Source organism: Enhydra lutris, unplaced genomic scaffold (genome assembly GCF_002288905.1).
Source record: "Enhydra lutris kenyoni isolate GAN:26980312 unplaced genomic scaffold, ASM228890v2 scaffoldscaffold46, whole genome shotgun sequence".
Classification (NCBI taxonomy): Eukaryota; Metazoa; Chordata; class Mammalia; order Carnivora; family Mustelidae; genus Enhydra; species Enhydra lutris.
The window spans coordinates 12,200,271-12,222,662 of record NW_019154130.1 but is presented as its reverse complement, the minus strand read 5'-3'; the positions used below and the strand labels follow the sequence as shown (position 1 = coordinate 12,222,662).

Genomic DNA, 22,392 nt, shown 5'->3' with positions numbered 1-22,392 from the left:
ACTCTGGTGCCTCCGCTCTTCCTGCCAGGTCCCCTGCAACATGAATGTGACATTTTATTTAATGGGTGAAATTCACATAACCTGTCATTGACCATCTTCAGCATTTTCCAGCCTGCAGTTCTTGGGCATTCAGTGCAGCCGTCGCCACCATCCAGTTCCAGGACATCATCGCCCCAGAACGAAACTTCAGGCCCATTAGCTGCTCCTGAAATCCGCACCACCCCATTCCTGGCATCCGCAAACCTATTTTTTGTCCCTGTGGGTTCATGTATTTCAGAAGCTTTGGGTACGTGGCAGCACACAGCGGTGGCCTCGCACATCTGGCTGCTTCCGTTGTGTCTCCCAGCTCAGTTGTGGGCCAGCAGGTGTCTGTGCGACCTTCCCCATCGGGCAGCACGCACCCCGTTTTGTTCATCTGCTCGCCAGCCAATGGACGTGTGGGTGCTCCTGCCTTTCGGCCATTGTGCATCACGTGTGTGTGACTTGTCTTGTTCTCTGGGGTGGGAACAGCCTCGCGGGGGTGTTGCTGTTATTCTCTCCGTGTTACGGGGGAGGAGGAGGCGTCCTCAGGGAGACAGTTTAGTAGGAGGTGGAGCTGGGGACCCAGCCAGCAGCTCTTGGCCCCATGCCCTCAGCCCACCTTTCTGTCTGACCCCGCTTGCCTCTGTGTTCTGGGGCATCACCCCACGATGCTTGGCTTGAGTCCTGGCCAGTTGGTCAGGACATGGTGAGAAGGAGAGCTTTGGGCACCCCAGAAGCTGCTGAGACCTTCCCTGCTCAGTGTCCTGGGGCCTGTGTGCCAGGTGGCACTGCTGGGGGAGACAGCGGGAGGCTGGCTCCTGGGGGGCCCCCTGCGAGCACAGGAGCAGACCTTCAGCCACCCTAGCTCCTTGCAACTGCATTTTGAGCACAGACACCCCTCCTCTCCCACTGGGTCCAGTGTCCTGTCCTTTGCATCCACCCTCCGTTCTGTCACCAGGCACATGGAATCTTGTCCCCCGCCTTAGCAACTTCTGTGAGCTGGGGGTGAAGTCTGAATGCCTCAGCTCGGTGTGTGTGACCGCGTGTGACCACAGATACCTCCCCGCCCCCCCATGCTCCCCTGTCCCCTGCCTGCTCTCTGCCTGTGCTGAAGAACCCCAGCGTCCTGAGCTCCTCCCACCCCACCTCTGCCAGCCCCGCCCTCTCAGCCTCACCCTCGCCTTTAGGATCCCGCAGGGCCTTGCCTCCCACCCCCTCCCCGTGGACTGGAATTCCCTCTCCGACCCCCGTGCTCCTTGGCAAATGGACACCACATTTATTATCCCGGATCCCAGCGAGGTGATGCCCGTTGCCAATAGATGGAATTCGTGTCTGTGCCCTTGGCCACTAGCAGGTGCCAAGAGGTGCTCAGTAAATGTCTCTTAATGAGTGATGGGGCATCTTTCAGAGGGCTGAGCAACCCTGGCGGACCGTGGCGGGTCAGTCAGGCCTCCCGCACCCCTGCGAGCCAGCATGGATTCAGGAAAGGTGCAGGTGAGACTTTATGTGCCCTTTGTCACCAGACTTGGGCCACTGGGAATAAAGGCTCAAGTAGTCTGGGTGACCCCATATAATGGAGGTGCTGAAGGCTGATGCTCCATTTCTTCTCAAGTCAGATGGGGGAGGCCGGGCCTCCTGGGGAATTTCATGCCCCTTTCTCGAACCCCCCCATCTCCTGCCTCCTCCTCTTTGAGGCTTGTCTCCGACTTCTTGGTCTGTGTGACACCCCTCCTTGCCTGGTGGCCCCATGCTTAGCACAGCAGGGCTGGAAGCTGGCCCCCCACTGCCTGACAGGTGGGACCAGGCCCAGGCAGAGACCCCAGACCCATTACATCCCTCCCCATTCCTCCCTACCCTGAACCCCGGCCACCCCTTAACCTACTTTCTGTGTCTTGATTTGCCGGACATTCGCTATAAATGGAGTCATGCGATATGTGACCTGGGCCTGGCTTCTCTCTGGAGCCTCATGTGTTCAAGGCCTATCCGTGTTGGTGCGCGTGTGGGGTTTTGTTCCGTTTAGGACTGGATCCTGTCCCGCTGGACAGACAAGCGCACTGTGTTAATCACAGGAAAGTGAAAGGACGGATAAGCAAAAATATGAGACAAGAGGAAGAGAGGAATGTCCTGTGATTCTGCTGCCTGGAAACAACGCACTATTTTGTTGTGCGTCTTTTCCTATGATCTGCGCGTACACATATGTGATGGTGAATATTCATATACCCGAGATGTTGTGGCCTGTTGGTTTTTCTCTGTAGTGATATCTCATGAACGTTGTTCTAAGTTGTAAATATCTTATTTTTTTCAAAGATATTATTTATTTGACAGAGAAAAAGCGAGAGAGGGAACACAAGTAGGGGGAGTGGGAGAGAGAGAAGCAGGTTTCCCATGGAGCAGGGAGCCCGGCACAGGGCTCAATCCCACAACCTGGGGATCATGACCTGAGCCAAAGGCAGACGCTTAAAGACTGAGCCACCCAGGTGCCCCTAAGTATTTTATTTTATACATATATATTTTTTAAAGGTTTTATTTATTTATTTGACAGGCAGAGATCACAAGCAGGCAGAGAGGCAGGCAGAGAGAGAGGGGGAAGCAGGCTCCCCACTGAGCAGGGAGCCCGATGCGGGGCTCGATCCCAGGACCCTGAGATCATGACCTGAGCTGAAGGCAGAGGCTTACCCACTGAGCCACCCAGGCACCCCGTTATACGTATATTTTTAAGTAATCTCTATGCCCAGTGTGGAACCCAACACGGGGATTGAACTCTCGACCCTGAGATCATAACCTGAGCTGAGATGAAGAGTTGGACGCTTAACCAGTGCAGCCACCCAGGCGCCCCTCTAAGTATTTTAAACGTGTTTCTGAAGGCTGTGTAGTATTCTGTGTTCAGGATGCTCCAGGATTTATTTCAACCGGTTTCCTTGTGGCTCATCGTTTCTCTAGGCATTAACTATTTTTGAGTCCGTGATGATGACTCTGCCTGTTTATCTCTGTACACTTGTCTGAGGTCCTCAGCTTTTGTTCCTTGGGATCAAGTTGCTGGTTGGAAGCCCAGATACCAGCCCTGTCCGGTACGAATGCAGTGCGAGGTGGGATAATGCTAAATTTTTTTGGAAGCTATGTATGTAAGGTAATTCTGCATTTTCTAGTAGCCATGTTTAAAAAAAGAAACCGATGAGGCTAACTTCAATATTTTACTTACCCTCTTATGCCTAAGGCATTTCAGTGTATGACTGATAAAAAAATTTTTGAGACAGTTGACATCCTTTTTTGTACTAAGTCTTTGGAAGCTGCTGTGTATTTTAGAGTTCCTGATCCTCCTCCCTTGCAAGGGCTTAGCAGCCACTTGCGGCTAGTGACTTGCAGGTATATACCTTCTGGTTTAAGCTTTTGATACAAAGTAACATGTCACCCCCCACAAACACACACACACACAGATTGGGCCAGTTAAACTCCTACCAGCCACTGGCAGGGTGTGAAACCAACCCTCAGGTTGAAATCCGAAGCCACAGATAATGAGGTCACCATGCCTGCGCACCCAAGTGGCTCTGTCTCCCGTCTCCACGGCAACTGTGACCTCCTGGGGACCTGGAGAAAGGACTGAGAGGAACAGGGGAACAAAAAAATCTTCCATCTGGGAACCCCCGAGGGGGCCATGCACACGCGGAGCAGGTGCCCATAAGACTGACCCTCTGGGGGACCCCTGGACCTGAGAGTGCCTTGAAAGTAAGTTCGTGAGGCCCCAGATGTTCTTCCTACTGTTACTGTCATCTAAGTTGAGCCCCGAGCTCTTGGCTCCGGGAATCTGGGTACTGAAGACAGGTTGTTTTCCTCACCTCTCTGCTTTCAATTAGGCACCGCAGGAAGGGTTATGTGCATGTGTGTGAGTGTGCACACACTTTGCGTGAAAGTAGCTAGAGGCTTCATGAGAGGAACCCGGCCTATGGCGATTTCTGGTTTATACACCTCTTCTTACCTGTGTGATCTTGAACAAGTCTCCATGTTCCCATCTCTACAATGGGGCTAAAAGCCATTCTTACCCAATAGGGTTAATAGAGAGGGTTATGTGAGCCAGAGCTTAGCAGGAGTAGGGCCGGACTCTGTGAATGCTCAATGAATGTCAGCTGCTGTGGTTCTCATGCTTAGGAACATAATTAAATTTTTTTTAAAGATTTTTCATTTATTTATTTGACAGAGAGAGATCACAAATAGGCAGAGAGGCAGGCAGAGAGAGAGGAGGAAGCAGGCTCCCCGCTGAGCAGAGAGCCCAATGCGGGGCTCGATCCCAGGACCCTGAGATCATGACCTGAGCCAAAGGCAGAGGCTTAACCCACTGAGCCACCCAGGCACCCCGTAATTCATTTTTTTAATGGCTTTATTGAGATGTCATTCACATTCTGTACATTTCACCCATTTAACGTGTACTCCGTAGTTTTTAGTATAACCACAGGGTTGTGCACCCATCACCACAATCTAACTCGGAACCCTTTTATCTCTCCCAGAAGAAGCTCAGTACCTATTAGCCTGACTCCCCGTTCTTCCCCAGCCTCAGGCAAGCACTGGTCTACTTCGGATTTGCCTATCTGAGTGTTTCCTATAAACGGAATCATGTGACGGGTGGCCTTTGTGACTGGCCTCTGTCACTTAGCATCATTTTGAAGGTAACTCATCTGTCATGGAGGCTGTTGAGGAGCATTTTTGGCTGTAATTTCTGAGAGCTGTTTTTCATTGGATCAGTGTAATTTTTTTTTTTTTTTAATCTGTGATCGAGTGCTGGGAGCGGCCGTTGATCACACAAACGGGGGTGGCGTGGGGCATCAAGAAGCAAATGAACAAACCTGAATCCATACACGTTCTGCCAGACAAACTGAACCCAAGTCCTGGGTCTGCCTTTCAAGTTCAGTGGGCATCAGCAAGTTATCCAGCCCCTCAGATCCTCTGTGTGTTCTTCTGTAAAGTGGGAGCGTCTGTCTGTTCTCAGGTCGTAGAAGGGATTAAGTGAGAACGTGTGTTTGCAGGACAAGCTACACCACCAACGGATGAGTCCTCTAGAGTGATGTTTTTGAAATCCCTGGGCTGTCCCATCTGGGACCATATTGTGTGCCTAAAATATCCATTTACGTGACTAATAAATGATGCATTGAGTATTACAGAAAATTTAGAAAATACAGAAGAATCAAAGCAAAACGAACCCTTTACTCCCACTACTGGGGGAGACCATCACTATTATTTCAGGGAAAATAAATCCAGATTTCCTTTTATTACTTATGCACGTTTGTATCTGTCTACATATTTCCCCCAGCATTAGGTCATGCTGCTCTTGTAGCAAGCTGTTGTGTTTTTGTTTTAAGTAGGCTCCAATGGGGGGCTTGACCTCGCCACTCGGAGATTAAGAGTCTCATGCTTGACGGGTGGAGACCTGCGTGGCTCAGTTGGTGAAGCGTCTGCCTTTGGCTCAGGTCATGATCCCAGAGTCCTGGGATCGAGCCCCGCATTGGGCTCCCTGCTCGGCGGGGAGTTTGCTTCTCCCTCTCCCTCTGCCTGCTGCTCCTGCCTGCTCCCTCTCTCTCTGTGTCAAATAAATAAACCCTTAAAAAAAAAAAGTTTCATGCTGTACCAACTGAGCCAGCCAGGTGCCCCAGCAAAGCTGTTTTTGAAGAACATCACATGAGGAATATATTTTCATGTCAGATATGCAATTGTCACTTTTCAAAAGCAACATGCTTTTTTTTTTTTTTTAAAGATTTTATTTATTTATTTGACAGAGAGAGATCACAAGTAGACAGAGAGGCAGGCAGAGAGAGAGAGAGAGAGAGAGAGAGAGAGAGAGAGAGAGGGAGAGGGAAGCAGGCTCCCTGCTGAGCAGAGAGCCCAACGCGGGACTCGATCCCAGGACCCTGAGATCATGACCTGAGCCGAAGGCAGCGGCTTAACCCACTGAGCCACCCAGGCGCCCCGCTTTTTTTTTTTTTAATAAAGATTTTTATTTATTTATTTGACAGATCACAAGTAGGCAGAGAGGCAGGCAGAGAGAGAGGAAGGGAAGCAGGCTCCCTGCTGATCAGAGACCCCGATGCGGGCCTCGATCCCAGGACCCCGGGATCATGACCTGAGCCAAAGGCAGAGGCTTAACCCACTGAGCCACCCATGCGCCCTGCTTTTTTTTTTTTTTAATTGGCTAAGTATACCACAAAATATTTGACCAGTCTGCTTTTGGTGAGCACTTAGATTGAGTCCAGTTTTTAAGCTGTTAAGAATATGAAGGTGGGACACCTGGCTAGCTTCGTTGGTAGAGTGTGTGACTCTTGATCTCGGGTTGGGTTATAAGTTCGAGCCCCACATTGGGCATGGAGATTACTTAAAAATAAAATCTTAAAAAATATATATATAAAAATGAATACCTTTATATATATTCATGTTTTGTTCTTGTTGGATTTTTGTTTTTAGGACAAATTCTTGTCAAGTAGAATTACTGATTTTTTAATTACTGAATTTTGCATGTAAACCTTTTATTGTGGTATCATGTATGGAAAAGTGTATCACTCAGGAACAAATGTTTCCATGAACTTGAAATAGTATATTCCCAGTACCCAGAGGGCCCCCCTCATATCCCATTCAAATTGCTACTCTCCACTCAGGGGTAACCCTTATACTGACTTCTCTTTTTAAAATTAAGACAGGGGTACCTGGGTGGCTCATTTGGTTAAGTGTCCCGACTTTTGGTTTCAGCTCGGGTCACAGTCTCAGGGTCGTGAGATTGAGCCCCACATCAGGCTTGCTCTGGGTGTGGGGCCTGCTTAAGATTTTTTTCTTCCCCCTGCTCCCCTCTAAAAAAAACATTAAGAGGTCATCATCATCATCATTATTATTAGAGAAGTTTTAGATAAGTTCATAGCAAAATTCAGGGGAAATTACAGTTTTCACATATCCCCACTCCAACCCAAGTTTGGTCTCCCCCATTATCGATAACCGCCCAACAGAGTGGGATATAGTTGATAAACCTACATGACACGTTATCATTGCCCCAAGTCCACTGTGTACATTAGGGTTCCCTCTTGGGGTTGTAGGTTCTGTGGGTTTGGACATATGTACTGTCAGGCATTCCTCACAGTGGTACCTTACAGAATCCTTTCACTGCTATGAAAACCTTCTACTCTATTCATCTGTCACCCCTGTGACCTCTGACAGCCACTGATCTCTCTTGTGTCTTCATGGTTTTGCCTTTTCCAGGATGTCCTATAGTTGGAATCATCCAGAATGTAGCTTTTCTATCCCGACTTCTAAAACCATAGTTTTGCCTGTTTTTGAACTTTATTTGGTTGGAATCCTAGAGTACATGCTCTTTTCTGTCTGACTTCGTTTGCTTGTTTTTAAGGTGGTTTTTTTTTTAAGATTAAAAAAATTTTTTTAAAGATTTTATTTATTTGAGAGAGAATGAGAGACAGAGAGCATGAGGGGAGAGGGTCAGAGGGAGAAGGAGACTCCCTGCTGAGGAGAGAGGCTGATGTGGGACTTGATCCTGGGACTCCAGGATCATGACCCGAGCTGAAGGCAATCCCTTAACCAACTGAGCCACCCAGGTGCCCCTAAGATTTAAAAAATTTTTCAAAGTAATCTCTGTACCCAATGTGGTGCTTGAACTCCCAACCCTGCTATCAAGAGTCCCAAGCTCCACCAAACCATCCAGAAGTTCATTTTTGTGTTTTTGAAACTCACCCAAGTTATACCATATTCTCTTGGTTCACTGCTATATCCTATTGTATTGTGTGACTACACCGTAACGTTTTGTGTTCTGCCATTGCTGGGTGTTTTGATAGCTTCCAGTTTAGGACTATTGAAATAGTATTGCCATGAACCTCTGTCTGTACATTTTCTGATGAGCACAAGTGTGCGTTTCTTTTGGGTATGTACGCAGGAGCAGAATTGCAAGGTGGTCGAGTATACACACAACCTTGCTGAGACGCATGTGCTGTAAATGGCCATATCCTCCTCCAGAAAGCTGCTAATTGCCTTTGGTGGTTATCAGCCTCTCCAAGGGTCAGTTTCTACATCTGTAATGGGGATACAGTCCTATCCCAGGGGGTCATGGGGAAGAGATGAGCTACAGTGTGGAGATGGACATCCAGCACTTAGCAAAGCCTCAGTACCAGTTGGCAGTCATAAGGAGTATTTTCTCAGCAACAATAGCTTCTAGGGAGGCTGGAGAATTCGGAGCTGCAGATTCTTGAAGCAATACAACCTGAGCCTGAGACCAAAAAAAAAAAAAAAAAAAAGCACAGTGGTTGGCTGGCTCAGTCAGTAGAGCACGAGACTCTTGACCTTGGGGTTGTAAGTTTTAGCCCCATGCTAGGTGTAGAGATGACTTAAAAAATTCTTTAAAAGGGACGCCTGGGTGGCTCAGTTGTTAAATGTATGCCTTCAGCTCAGGTCATGATTCCAGGGTCCTGGGATAGTGTCCCACATTGGGCTCCTTGCTGAGCAGGGAGCCTGTTTCTCCCTCTGCCTACCACTCCCCCTGGTTGTGCGCTTTTGCGCGCGCACTCTCTCTCTCTGGCAAATAAATAATAAAATATTTTTTAAAAATTCATGGGGCACCTGGGTGGCTCAGTGGGTTAAGTCCTCTGCCTTTGGCTCGGGTCATGATCCCAGGATCCTGGGATCAAGGCCTGCATTGGGCACTCTGCTCAGCGGGGAGCCTGCTTCCTCCTCTCTCTGCCTGCCTCTCTGCCTACTTGTGATCTCTGTCTGTCAAGTAAATAAATAAAATCTTTAAAAAGAAAATAAAATTTAAAAATTCTTTAAAAAAATCCCAACAAGAAATGAGATGACCAGCTGGTCCCAAAAATTAGCTGCCTCTGTAATAAGAGGAGAAAAGGTGTTTAAGGCAGGGGAAGCACTGGAAAGAAGGTCCCAAAAATTAAGCTGCCTCTGTAATAAGAGGAGAAAAGGTGTTTAAGGCAGGGGAAGCACTGGCTGTTCATCAGCCCAGCCCCTGTTGGGAAGGTTCCGCCTGAACTGTATGTAGTCCCCAGGAATCAGATGTAAGGCCTTGCATGCCGAAATATATGGGCAGACAGGAGATACTGAGCAGCGGGTGAGGGCAGGTGTGGGAGATGGATCCCAGCTCCGCTGATGCCCAGTTGTGCAGTCGAAAGTACTCTGAGCTGCAGGCTCAGATTATGAGACAGAGAGAAAGGTATCTCCTCCCCTACAGAGTCGTGCTGGGGCTTCAGGGAAAAGATGCAGGTCGGTGTTTCATACTGTGCATCTCATAAGATAAGCCCTATGTGGACGGAACCATTATGAGTCTTGGAATGCACTAGGGCCCGTCTCATCTGTGGAAGAAACATGGCCCACTGGCCTTGAAAGGGTCCTTAAGAAAAATTCCGGTATGTAGGTTTTCTAGAACGATTGAGATCATACACCATGTACAGCGTAATTATCCAGATCACTTCTTTTCCTTTTAGTTCCCTCGCTGCACCAGATTCTCCTTCTGTGTCTCCCTGTGCGTCTCCCAAATCACCCAAGCACCAGCCTGAGCCACTTTTCCTTTCCATATCCTCTGTCTCGCCATATGAGCCTGACCCTCTAAAGCCCCTTGCTCAGCTAGGAAGACGCCTGCCTTCAGAAGTGGGAAGGGAGGAAGTCAGAAGAATGGCTGGGATCCCTTTAGCAGGCCGGGGAAGGGGCAAATGACCTGGTTCACGTTTGTACTGTCCTGGGGGCTGCTGTTAGTAGCCCAAGTTGTATTGCCAAGGGGATCAGAACAAATAACCCCAGAGGTGCCTTGCCAGGAAGAATGGGAAACCCTTTGTAGGGGTCTTCTTCTGGTGCTGCTCGGTATTGGCCGGGTGGGGAAGGCAGGGGAACGGGAAGGTGGGATGAGACGGGAGAGTGTCACCAGCCTTCTGCTGGTGGCTTCCAAGTTCGGGGGTCACTGATGTCTTCCTGTCTTTCTCTCCCTCTTCTCCTTCCCCCTCTCCTTCCCCTCCCCTGCTTCTCAGTCTCCTCAGACCAGATCGAGCAGCTGCACAGGCGGTTTAAGCAGCTCAGCGGAGACCAGCCCACCATTCGGTAAGGTCTGCGGTTGGGTTCGGGCGTTGGGCATGTCCACGGCCCTTGACGATTTCTCTTTCCAGCTCTTTCTTTCTCTGAGTGTGCAGTGACTTTAGAAGAGCTCCTGGGTTACCCCATTTCCTGCAGCAAACCCGAAGTTGTTGTGATTCTTTTGGTCCCTTCTAGATGAGATGTTCTAGAGCCAATCTAGAGCCACACCTGTTTCTTTCAGCATCAGGAATGTGTAACTAGAGTGAAGACAGTGGCCAGTCCGTCCTGCCTGCCTTACCCTGACTTCCCCAAACAGGACGTGCTCCTGGCCTCTGTGCTTAGAATCCCAGGTCGATGTTGAAGGTCTGTTGAATGTCTCTTGACTCTGCTTCTTCTCAGTGGTCCATTCCGGCCTCAGGCAAGATGGTCGGAGCAGCCTCTGGTTTCTATCAAGGAAACTGGCCATCCTACATTGTGTTTTTAATGCTAATCTTGTAGAAGTTATGTAGGTTTAAGGGGAATGCCTTAATCTATACTCCTTCTCCTAGAAGAGTGTGTTCAGTCTTAGATGCTGGTTGAGTTATATGGAACTAGGTTAGTGAGACGTCCCAGTTAGCACGTTGGGTCATCACAGAGTTGGCCAAGAAGCTTAGATTCAGACTGTAGCAAGCAGAATTTCCAATGCAAAGTAAACAGCGGGCTACCGCAAACTTTCTAACAGATGTAGTTTCCTAAAATAAATATTCAAGGTCTGAAGGTTACAGTCTTCGAAGTTCAAAAACAAATATTTGAACAATCCAGGGAAAGCTTCCTCTGTCTTAGTGAACAGACTTAATCTTCACCTTAGTTTTATGGAAACTGACAGATGAAATATCCACTTTCCCTTGTCTGTATGAACAAAAGCATGTTGTTAATCCCATGCTTTGTATTTTCAAAGCCTCCATTCCCAGAGCTTAGAGTCGCATGGTTCCTGTGGCCTCCTGTCTCAATGTGATTATATCCAAGGCAGAATGGTAGCCAGTTAGAAGTGGCATCTTTAATTCCATCCAGGACACCTGCTAAGTCCAGTAAAGAAGGGAGAGCAAGCCCAGCAGAAAGCCACCTGGCTTCTCATTGGCTCTGAGAGTGTTACATGTCTGAGTCCGAGCCAATCACCACGGCCGGGGCTAGAGATGCAAATTGGCCATCCTCCCCCCGCCCCCAAGCTGTGAGGGAGTGGGGCTGGGTCCTCAGCCTGGGGCAGGGGGAGGGGGGAGTGGTTTCCCAGGGCAGGGTGGGCTGAGGAGCAGGTGCAGGGTGGGAACACCGGGGAGTCTAAGGGAAGTGGCAAGGGGACCGCTGCCCCTCCTTCCATCAGAAGTTTCTGGGCCTGTACTCTGTGCCAGGTGCTCGTACCTGTGCTGGTGAATGCAGCTTACGGTGGGTGACATGTGAAATTGGGGCCCCCTTTCTCAAGATAATTTTCCAGCAAGTGATACCCCCAGCCCTGGACCAAGCTTCTGTGCTCAGGGGGTCTCTGGGTCTTGACTGTTGAGAGGTTTTGAGTTCAACTTCTGCATGTGTTTATAAGATTTCCAGACTTGGCGGAAGCAGAGGCGAAAATCCACACTTGGGAAACTGGTTGCACTGACATCCTCTGTGGCAGGGGCTGTGTGAGCGGGAGTGAGTTGCTTTGTGTCTCTGAGCCTGTCTCGTCACCCGTAAAGCAAGCACAGTCCGGCAGGGTTTGGTCTGGGCCGTGAGCAGACACCTGCTGGAAGATTCCACTCAGCCCATTTGTTGGCACTGGGCGGCCGAGCTGTTCTCCTCCCACCGCTGCTGAGGCCTCAGGGAGCCACGCTGAGAGGCCGACGGGCAGATGTCTGTTCCTGGGGCCGGAGAGGAGGTGGGGAGCACAGGTGGTGTGTGAGGAGGCGGCTCTGATGCCCACGGAGCACCCCCCAGTTGGAGGTTCTAGCATCTGAGCCCTGTGTGGTCCAGGGGCCCCTCCTGCGCTTTGCAAGGACACACCGAAACACGAATTGAATGTGCTGTGCACACGCTCTTTCCCAGCGAGAGTGTGTGCCCAGATCGCTCGGGAACCTTCCTCATGCAGGCTTGGCTTTGGCCAGTGTGTGGGGCCCGAGACTCTGCATTTCTACCCAGCACCTGTGCCACACGCCCCCTGAGCGCCCGGCCTGGGGCATAGTAAGCGCCCAGCAGAGGAGGCCATGGCCTCCTGCCCCCGGGGCTCAGATGTCCGTCTGTGTGGTACTCACTGCCTCCTCTTGCCCCAAGCCTGTAGCCTCCCTCCTCCGCCCTGCATCCCTCCGCCTCAATCCAGGGTGGCCTTTTAGTCTTAGCAGCAGCGAGGTTTCTTCTGGAAGTCCGCCTCGATGATGCCCCTGCCCCATCAGCAACCTGTCAGGCTCCCCGGGCCCCTTCCGTCTTCCCTGTGACCACACGCCGCGGTTTCTGCCTCCCCGTGGGACGGCAAGTGTGAATGTGTGTGTGTGTGTGTGTGTGTGTGTGTGTGTGTGTGTGTGTGATCCCCTGGGAACCAGGTAACCACGCAGGTTTGACTCACAGGTCTGGAGCGGAAGCCCAGACTCTGCATTTCCAACAAGCACGCGTGGTCACGGACAAGTCAGTACCCCCCAGCACCCAGGAGGGTGCCCAGGAGCCCCTCTGGGTTGGGTGGGAGGAGACTGCACCCCTGCAGACCCTGGGGGGCCCGTGTTGCAGGCTCTTGTGGACACACGAGCCGTGGGCTCTGCCCCCCATCCTCCGCACGCACCCCCAGGACCATCCTACGCGTCATGCTTTTCCCACCTGGCCTCACGCAAGCCCTGAGTGTGTCTGCCTGGCCCCAGGGAGCAGACCCTGTTCCCAGCCTCGGGGCTCCCCGGTGCCCTGAGGTCATGTCCGTACTCTTCAGCTGGGGTCCACCAAGGTCTCCGGATGCTGGTTTTGGCTTTGCGGAGGTCTCCTTGTGGACCTTTCTCCTCCAAGATAACCCTCCTCCCCCCCTGCACTCCCACAGCCTCCTCCTGGGGTGCCCCATCCCCCCGTTGACAGTGCAGAACCGTAACTGTGGCCATAACGGACAGCGGGCCCCATGAGGAGCAGGAACTGGGACTTTGTCCCTGGCCCTGGTGCTGTGTCCTGGGCTGGTGACATACCACAGGCGCTGGGAGGACCACTACCGCTTGGTTGAATGAATGGGGGAGAGTAAAGTAATGAGGAAGAAACGAGAGTTTCTTGCCAATGTTCTGTATGAGCCTCGAAGTGTGGAATCCGTGAGACTTGTTAACGCTGTGTCCCTCCACAGGGGGTGCGATTCCCTGGGGAAGACTTTATCCAGGGCATGGTTCATAGGCATGTTCGTGGATGTAAGCGGTTCCTAATTGAGCGTGTTTTGTGTGCTCTGTAGCTCCAGCACGTTACTTTAGTCTTCTAAAACCTGACTGGAAGTCGTGGTAGGAACGCCTGTTCTCCCCATTTTACAGATGGGAAAGTCAGGCTCAGGTGCTGTGTCTGTTCCCGAGGCACACGGCTTCTACATAGAGCAGCTGGGATTTGAGCCCAGGACTGACCGCCCTCTGTAAGGAAGCTGTGGGCATTGCCGTAACTTGGGAGTGTCCTCCTGGGGACCTCAGTCTCCCTGCTCTGCCCTCTGAGGACCCTCCACACCCATCATGCTGGGGTGGGTGTGTGTAATCTTCCATCACCGAAGCCCTAGCTCCAGTGTCTCATAACCTCTGCTGGGAGGCTGGTGGCAGCTGCACACGGTGACCGCCCAGCCCAGGGAGAAGGAGGTGATTGACCACAGTGTTTGAGGCAAACAGGCCTGCCTGAAGGGCCCCCTCCTAGAGCCACTTTGTTCCTAGTCTGTCTTTTAGAACCTGAGGAGGGTGATGGGGCAGGTTTTCAGGTCTCCTAGGTATTCCCGCCCATCTTCCCAGGGCAGAAGGGGTGAGCAGCCCTGGGCTGGGATCTGGTCCCCTGTACCTTCTCCACACTGCCAAGGGTTTCTCAGTGACCCTGGGCTGAGCCTTCAACCTCTCTGATATCTGGGCACATCCAACGAGCTGTGGGCTATGCTGCGGTTTCCGAGCAGGGAAGGGAACTTGGCCTCATTAGCATTGAGCCTCATGAAAGGCATCACCTGGGGTCCCCTGGGTGAGGCCCCCGGCACCACAGCCTGCAAGGGCTGTGCGAGGTAGCACTCTTTGCCCTGCCTTCTCAGAGAATGAGGTGCCCCAAGAGCCTTTTAGGGTCCTATGGGGCCGTAGTTGGGGTGGGGGGAGGGGTGGACACCTCAAGTGCAAAAAGCCCCTTAAAAGTGACCATTTAAATCTGCAGGTTTTAAACATAGACTCCTAGTAAGTTGTATCAGTTGCATTAAAAAAGTAATGAAGAATTGAGTTTCTGGATTGGTGACTTTGATAAATTGTCTATAGCTTAAAAAACAAAAAATCCCACAGGGGAAGAAACACCAGAAGGGATTTAATTTTAACCCACCATCTCCTGCCCATGTCTGTTTGGTCCCTTGTCCTTCTGAAAATGATCTGAGGGTGTCCAGGCACGGCTTCACTCCGAGGCACGGGAGCTGCTGTCTCGGAACCCCGCTGTGTGTGTGTGCCCAGCACCTGATTAAAAAAAGAAAACCAATAAAGCTGTATTCTTTTTCTTTAAGGGCTCCCCCTAAATTGTATATGTTTCAGGACCCCCCAGACTGAAGTCCTTTGTGACCACCAAACAGTGAGCTCTGAGTCCTCTTGGAGAAATACTTGAATAGAAAACGGTCATTAGACAAATGTATCGGGTACTGACGCTGTGCAGACCTCTGTCCCCCCAGAGCTTTCCTTCTGGCAGGGAAGCCCTGCCCCTAAGTGACCCGCGAACAGATCCGAGGAAATTTCCCATCACGAGAGAAATGCAGTAATTGCCACTTGGCCCCGTGTCTGTCTTTAGTTGGGGCCAGTCACCGGGCAAGTGCCTTAAACAGCAAATGTAACTTCCCGAGCACACCGTGGCCGGCTCACCACCCCCCAGAAATAGATGCTGTGGAATCCTTCAGGGTGATGCAGGCCAGGAGGAGGTCGATTAGATCGAGCCACGTTACAGAAATATTTTTAGATTCATCAGCCACCGAACATGGAGTGAATCCTGGAGTAAATGGAGCCGTGCACGTACGAGGTGGAGAGGAAGGGAGCAGGGTCCTGTGCTGATGGACACCAAAGCGCCAAGTGGCGTTCTTTCTCATTTAGTATTTGAAAGAGAGAGAGAAAGAGAGAGCTGGTGGGGGGGCGGCGGGAGAAGGAGAGGAAGAAGCAGGCTTCCGTACTGAGCAGGGAATCTGACGTTCAAGGTCGCCTCCTAGTCAAGCACGCACGTGGGAGCCCCGGCTGCCATTAGGGCTAATACGTGCACGCACAGGGCTGCACACCCACTGGCCCGGTCCCACGGGTCTCAGGAACCCCGTGACGTTCCCCCCATTATCCTGTCTTCCAGATTAAGAAACTGAGACTGAAGAGGACAAGGTCATAGCAGAGCTGGAGCCCCCAAATAGCTATTTTCTTCACCGTCTAGGATTTATTTTTGGGTGCGTTTACCTAGGGAGGGTCTTCCCCGCTTCGAAGAAAACCCCGAGCCCACAGTGATCATATTGTTTTTCTCTAGAGTAAGGCCTTTTAATTGTAACCCATTCACTTTGCTTTTAACCCGTCACATAGCTAAAAATGTCCTTTTTTTTTTTTTTTAAGTACTCCCAACAGTGCTGAGGCTCCGCCTGCATCATCAGGCCATTTTGCTGTCAGTGTGTAATGAACTCCGAGAGTTGAGGCCTCAGCCTGCCTGGTGCACGTTCATCTGACAAAGAAAATCCCATAGAACTCCCCAGGCGACAGTGGGTGGGAGAGCGGTCCCTCCTGTCCACTCAGGTGACAGGGAGAGCCAGACAGGAGAGTCCGTTGGGTGTGAAGGGTGCTGAGATGTCCCCAAAGCAGGACGGAGCTTTCTAAAGGGATTTGACGAATTCGCAGGCCCTCGAACGTACGGTTTTTACAGAGACCCTTTCCGGGGAGGTTTAACCCTGACTCGGCCCTTGCTTGTGGAAGCAGGTGGTCGGGCCTCCCGTGGCTGGTTCTGGCACCCCAGATGCTGGAGTGAATGACCGGTGTGCTCCCTCTGCCTCTCCTGGGGGGCTCCTGCTGTGGGGGAGGGGTGGGGCCCGTGTGTGGGGCGCATGGAGAGAGGAGGGAGGGAAGGTCGGAGAGGTGAGTAGCCGGCGAGCGAGTTCATCACGTCTGAGCTGTGGAAAGACATGGGACGAAGGGTGCGTCGTCTCTTGGGACTGTGGTGGGGAGAGGAAGCTTCTTGCAGGGTTTCTGGTGGCCTTTGGGGCTGGAGAATCTACGTGTGTGAGTGTATGCGGGGGGGGGAGGGTGTTCTGTGTACTGTGGCGAGCAGAGCACACCTTGGGGCTCTGCCTGCCAGATGCCAGTAACACCCCCTCCCTGGGACGACACCAGAAATGGCCCCCCGACGTGGCCAGGTGTTCCCTGGGGGTTGAGCACTTGCCACCCTCCGGTCTCTGGTCAAGCATCACCTTCGCCAGGAGGCCTTTCTTGATCACCCCCCTGAGACCTCGGCCAGTTCCCCGGGTCTCCATCCTGTCCTTGCCTGGTTTGCTTGCAAAACGTTCGTGGCTGCCCGAGCCCCTCTGTTTTCCCTCTGTCTTCTTTCCCCTGCTGGAATCCCAGGAGGGGTGGTGTCTGTCCTGTTCACTGCTGAAGCCAGCACCTAGAGCAGCATCTGGCCCGTGGAAGGTGCCGGAATCCTTGTTGCTTCTCCTGTGATGAGGACACGGCAGGTGTCGGGAGGGCAGCTGGGTCCAGGCCTGGAGCGGGTACGGGAGAAGCTGAGAAAGCATGTGGCAGGGAGGAATGACGTTGGTGATGCCACCCCCAGCTTTCGGAAGAGGGACTTGCCCAATGGCAAGGGGCCCAGGGTTCTTTCTGCCAGAGCTTTTGTGCAAAGGCACGTAGATGGGAGACACAAATGCCTGGTGCATTTAGGGACTTTCCTTAAACCTTAACTGTCACACGAGTTCCCTGGGATCATGTTCAAGTGCCGGTTTTGATTCCGGGCCAGCTCAGGCTCCGTTTCTCACAAACTGCGAGTGATGCTGATGCTGCCGGTCCGGGGACGACACTTTGAGTTTGCCTAGCATTGGTGGGGGAGACCCCTGCATGATATGCGAGGCTTGGCCCCTTGTGCGAGAGTCCTGTGGGGGCCAGTTTCCCAGTAAGTAGCATCTCGTGGCCCTCATGTGGGGAATATCACCTGCTAAATGGCGGGGCAGGGAGCAGGGGGTCCAGGAGAGTCGGGCAGGCAGCCCCCGAGTGAAGACTTCTCTTGGATGGACCACGGAACCTCGGGGGCCCTGCTGTGTCCTCAGCTTTCGGGCTACTCCCTGCTGGTGGCAGAGGACAGCCCCGAGCCTGCAGAGAGAGCTTTGCGGTTGAGCTGGTGCTCGGAGCTGCCGGAAGCCAGCCCACACCACGGCTTGAGGAAGGGCCCCTCGTTGGTGGTTTCTTAGTCTTTCCTTCCCTTGCGGGCTGGATGCTTCTTGCCTTCTTTGTGGGTCTCAGATGGGGCCTCTAGAGGCTGTAGGGGGCGGGGAGGGGGAGCAGATCCCCAACCAAGATTTCAGTCCTTCTCTCTCTTTCAAGTAAAAACCTGCAACCCGGAGGAAGTAGCAAGGGTCAGGAAGTATATGGGGCCGTTAGAGCACCAGTCAAACTCCCCTCCCGGCTGGGGGACCGTGGCCTCCTCAATTCACCTCCCTGGACCTCAGTTTCTCTCCTGTCAAAGGGGGATTATGGGTGTGTGGGGGCTGATTAAGCATGGCAGTGTTTGCAAAGCACTTAGCCCAGCCTGTGGATGCTGGTGGGGTGGGGAGTCTTTAAACCACGGGGCTCAACCCCCAGGAGGAGATGTGTAAGTTGTGTGCCCCTGGGGCCTCCGTGGGGAACCTCTCCCTGCTGGCCACTGCGGCAGCATCGCCCCTGCCCCCCCTCCCGTCAGCTCTGGCCCCAGAGCCCTGGGCTCACGGGCAACAGAGTCCTTTCCCATGGCGGCAGCCTGGGCCTGGACACGTGCCGCTGAGCCGGTTCAACCAGCCCAGTGGGCGCTGGGGGCGGGTGGGGAGGAAGGAGAATAGGACCGAAACCAGCATTTATGGGGCATTAAACCATGGTCAACCTTTCCCAGGCTCTGGGCTCCAGGCCTGCAGTCGCCTTGTTGAAAAGGGAAGTTGGCAAATATCCGGGAGGGTCCCCAAGGACCAGACAGCGAGACCTAAGTCTTCCTAGCATCTGCTTCCCCTGGATACTGCGCACTGTCTGTCCGTCAGTATCCTTCTTAGCAATAAGAAGGTTCTTTACCTCTGCCTCAATTTCCCTGTCTTTAACATGGGGACAAGCGTCTGCCTTATAGGAGAAGAATGTAAAGCTCTTAGAGTAGCACCTGTCACCTTGGAGTGCACAGAAGGTTAGCTGCTGTTATTATTGTCCTAATTTTATTGTAAAGATCTATTTCAGAGAGAGAGCGCGTGCACGTGCGTACATGCATGCGAGCCGGGGGAGGGGCAGAGGGAGACAGAATCTTTGAGCAGACTCCTTGCTGAGCGCAGAGCCTGATGCAGGGCTCCATCCCACCTCCCCGAGATATTGACCTTAGCCCATACCAAGCGGCAGCAGCCTAACCTGAGCCACCCGGGCACCCCGATTGTCCTAATTTTAAAGTGTGCTAAAGTGTGCTAAGCTCCCTATGAGTATTTACCGGATTTCTTAATTTTGTCAACCCTGTGACACTATCCAGACATTCCCATGACCCCCATTCTACAGCTGAGGAAACTGAGCCTTGCCCAAGGGCACGCGCCTGGTCAGGAGCAGATCCTGAACCAGCCCCGGGTGTGCTTGATTTCATGGCCCCTCTGCTGTGGGCAGTGCTGGGTGTGCAGCCCCCGAATTCACAGATGAGGAAACTGACCATGGAATGTCTGTCAGGTGCCCGTGTGAGGAAGCTGAGGTTTGAGTGTGGGTCCAGCGGGCGTCTGAGGACTGAGGAGTAAGGACAGCTGGGCTTCAGAGACACTTGCAGAGACCTGCCGGAGGTTGTGATGTCCCGACCCGGGACGCTGTGCCCCCAGCCGGATTCCTAGCATCTGCCTCACCTCCGCCCCTGACAGTGGGAGGTCAGGCCTCTTCTTGTTAATTTTCTCCTGTAGACACGTGGTCAGGCTCTGCGAGGTCCTTCCTTCCTCCACCATTAGCCCCAGGGAGCTTCTGGCCCTTCATGGGATCTCATGGGGTCTGGAGAGGGCTGCTGGCGCATCCCTTCTTGCCCAGGGCCCGTCTTTCTCAGCTCCCTAGAACCTGCAGCTTCCCCGTTGCTGGCTATTTCCTTCTGGGGAATTAACCAGACCCATTTCCACATCCCAGGCATGTTCCCAAATAGGATGCTTCTGGCCGCTCTGGGGGACCACTCCTCTGACAGCCCAGCAAGGCACAGCTGGGGTTTGATGCTCCCCAAGAATCCAAGGGCAAGTCCTGGGAGCAGCTGAGAGGTCTGGACACCTCGGCAGGGGGACTGAGGCTGGCATTAGCCAGATGCTCAGAATGGATGAGGAGCCCAGCCCAGCCCACATCTCACCACGCCTTCCGCTCCGCGGCTCGCTCTGCCCACGGCTCTCTGAGCACCTGAGCCGACCCCAGCGGCGCGAGGCACTGAGCACGTGGTGTGTGAAAGCTTCTGTCTATGGCATCTGTGTGCCCACTTTGCAGATAGGAAACCAAGGCCAAGGCCAGATTAGCAGTGGCCTGGACCCCTGACCAATGAAAGCCAGAGGGGGGTTGAGGGGTCTCAGCCACAAATCTGCTGGCCACTTCTTTTCCCTTCACCCAGAATTCTCTCTCGCTCTCCATGTGGCTCCTCTGACCTGACCTGTCCCCGTGTAGGGGGTCTCTGGGCATTCCGTCTCTGGTCTCCCATGGGGGTCTCTGGCTCTGCTGGTGGGGAGGGCAGCACACCCAGAGAAAGGTGTCAGCTCCCAGAGAGGGGACTGTACAGCCTACACAGACCCCAACCCCACCCAGGTCAAAGGCAGAGCACTGTCTGCCTCAGAGCCGCCTCCTGTCCCTCCCTGCTGTCCCCTCCCACCCCCGAAAGCAGTTGACCTCTCTCCTGCTTTTGGGCCGCATAGGTTAGTGCTGGTACCTTGCGTTCTTTATATAAGAGGGTCACAGTGCAATGTTTCTTTGCTTTTGGTTTTTCAGCCTCTCTTGGGGAAATTTTTTAGATGCCTTATTGAGCTATAACACATTCTACAGTTTACCTGTTTGAAGTGCGCAGCCAGTTTGAGGACATTGCTGTCACTCTCTCTCCCCTCCCTGCCACGAAAGCCTGTACTGACCTGTCCTGACCCCTGCTCGCCCCCGCCCCTGGCAGCCCGCTGACTGCCTTCTGCCTCTGGGTCTGTCCTGGGGGGGCCAACTCTGGTCATCGCAGATAAAAGGATCCTCTGGGATGTGACCATTTGTGTCCAGTGCTTTCTGCTCGGTCCCGTGCCTTTGAGGTGGTCCACGTGGCAGTTTGCCTCAACACTGCGATCCTTCTTGTGACCAAATAGTACTCCGTCATGCCAGGCATCTGTTCCAAGCGTGCCCCCTTCTTCAGCCCTGGGATCAGAGGAATCCAGAATGTGGCGTCCATGGACGCTGGCTCCCGAGTTTGGCCCGGTGTCCCCTGAGCCAGCCCCGCCGGGAGCCCTGGGGGCGGGGACAGGAAGCAGTGTGGGGGTGGCAGTGGGGTCACAGAGGCATCTGGGCGCCCGAGCCAGGCTCCCCTTTCCCCTCTGGGCCTCAGCCTCCCCGTCTGTAAGGTGGGGGCAGGACAGGTCACCATGTGCTTCTGAAAGCTTCCAGCTCCGTGTTTGAGTCTCTGTGTACGTGACATCTCCTTGTTCCCGCCAGGCGTGAGTTCGAGTTTTGAACCCCAGCTCTGTTGTCGACCCCAGCCCCGGACACTCTCAGCTTAAGGAGCTGATGTCCCACCTCCCCTGCCTGGGCGTGCCTCCTAGCTCCCCGGGGTCACCAGCCAGGGCCTTGGGTCCCTCCCAAGGCCACTGGCCCTTGAAGTCCATGGAATAGAAGAAGAAGGTGAGTGGGAGGCAGATTCTGAGAACAAAGGATAACTTTTTGTGGGCAGGTCAGGCAGGTAAGGACCTTCGCTGCCTCGTTACCTGCGGACCCTCAGCCTGTCCCCTACCCAGTGACCTCTTTGCCCAGCGACGGTGCTGTTGGGTTTGAAATTCATCCTCTTCTGTCACCAGCATCTTTTTTTTCTAGACAGCTTTTCTGAAATAGGCTTCACATACCATACAACTTGCCCTTAAAATGTACAATTCCATGGCTTTTGGTATCCTCGCAGCTCTGCGTCCAACCCCACGATTTCTGAATCTTTCGATCATCCCCTAGAGAGCCTGTACACCCAGCGGTCCCTGCCCATCGTTCCCACCCGCCCTGGTCCCTGGCCACCGCCGGTGTCTGTTCCGTTTCTGTGGATCTACCTCTTTGAGACATCGTGTGTGAACGGGATCCCACACTGTGTAGTCTTGGTGCCTGGCTGCTTTCACTCAGCCCCTGTGATGTGTTCAAGGCCCAGCTGCATTGCCACATGGACCCCGCGTCCTTCCTTTTCATGGCTGAATAGTACTCCGTTGTCTCGATGGACCGCGATTTACCTACTTCTCAGGTGACAGACCCTTGGGGGGTTTGCAGCGTGTGGCTGCTACGAGTGATGCTTCTTGCCGTCCATGGATGTGTTTGGAGGCGGATGCGTGGTGTGGAAGGGCTGGGTCCTGGCTGACTCTCCCCTCCACCCGCTGAGGTCTTGCCAGCCTGTCTTCCAGCCCCAAACCAGCAGTCTGCTACCCCGACTCCAGACTGGCCGAAGCAGGCTCTCCTCACTGGGGGTCTGTGATGGGCCTCGGGGGGAGGGGTCTCTGAGCCCCCGGAAGGGGGTGCACATCTTGTGTCTCTGCATTTTCTGGGGGATGAAGGTCTGGGACACAGAGCATCTCGGAGCTTTCAGATCCTCCCAGCTCCCAGCGGTCAGCGGGGAGAGCAGGGGACCAATCAGTGCTGTGTGTTCCAGGCCTGTCTCCGGACCGTTCTTATAGGACCTGCTCGGGATTGAGAAATAGAGCCCGTAAGTGCTAACACACCACAGGACCTTGGTTTTTTTCCTCCTCTCTCTTTCCCCGGTGCTCCTGCTTCC

General features: G+C 53.1%; 1 protein-coding gene across 1 annotated transcript in view; it reads left to right on the top strand.

Annotated features, from left to right (window-relative positions):
- LOC111156366 (tescalcin) overlaps positions 1-22,392 on the top strand; it is a 49,085-nt gene that overhangs the window by 13,691 nt on the left and 13,002 nt on the right. Inside the window, exon 2 of the mRNA XM_022517179.1 lies at positions 10,023-10,092. Within this exon, the coding sequence (XP_022372887.1) occupies positions 10,023-10,092 (70 nt within the window). The remainder of the gene's footprint in view (positions 1-10,022; positions 10,093-22,392) is intronic.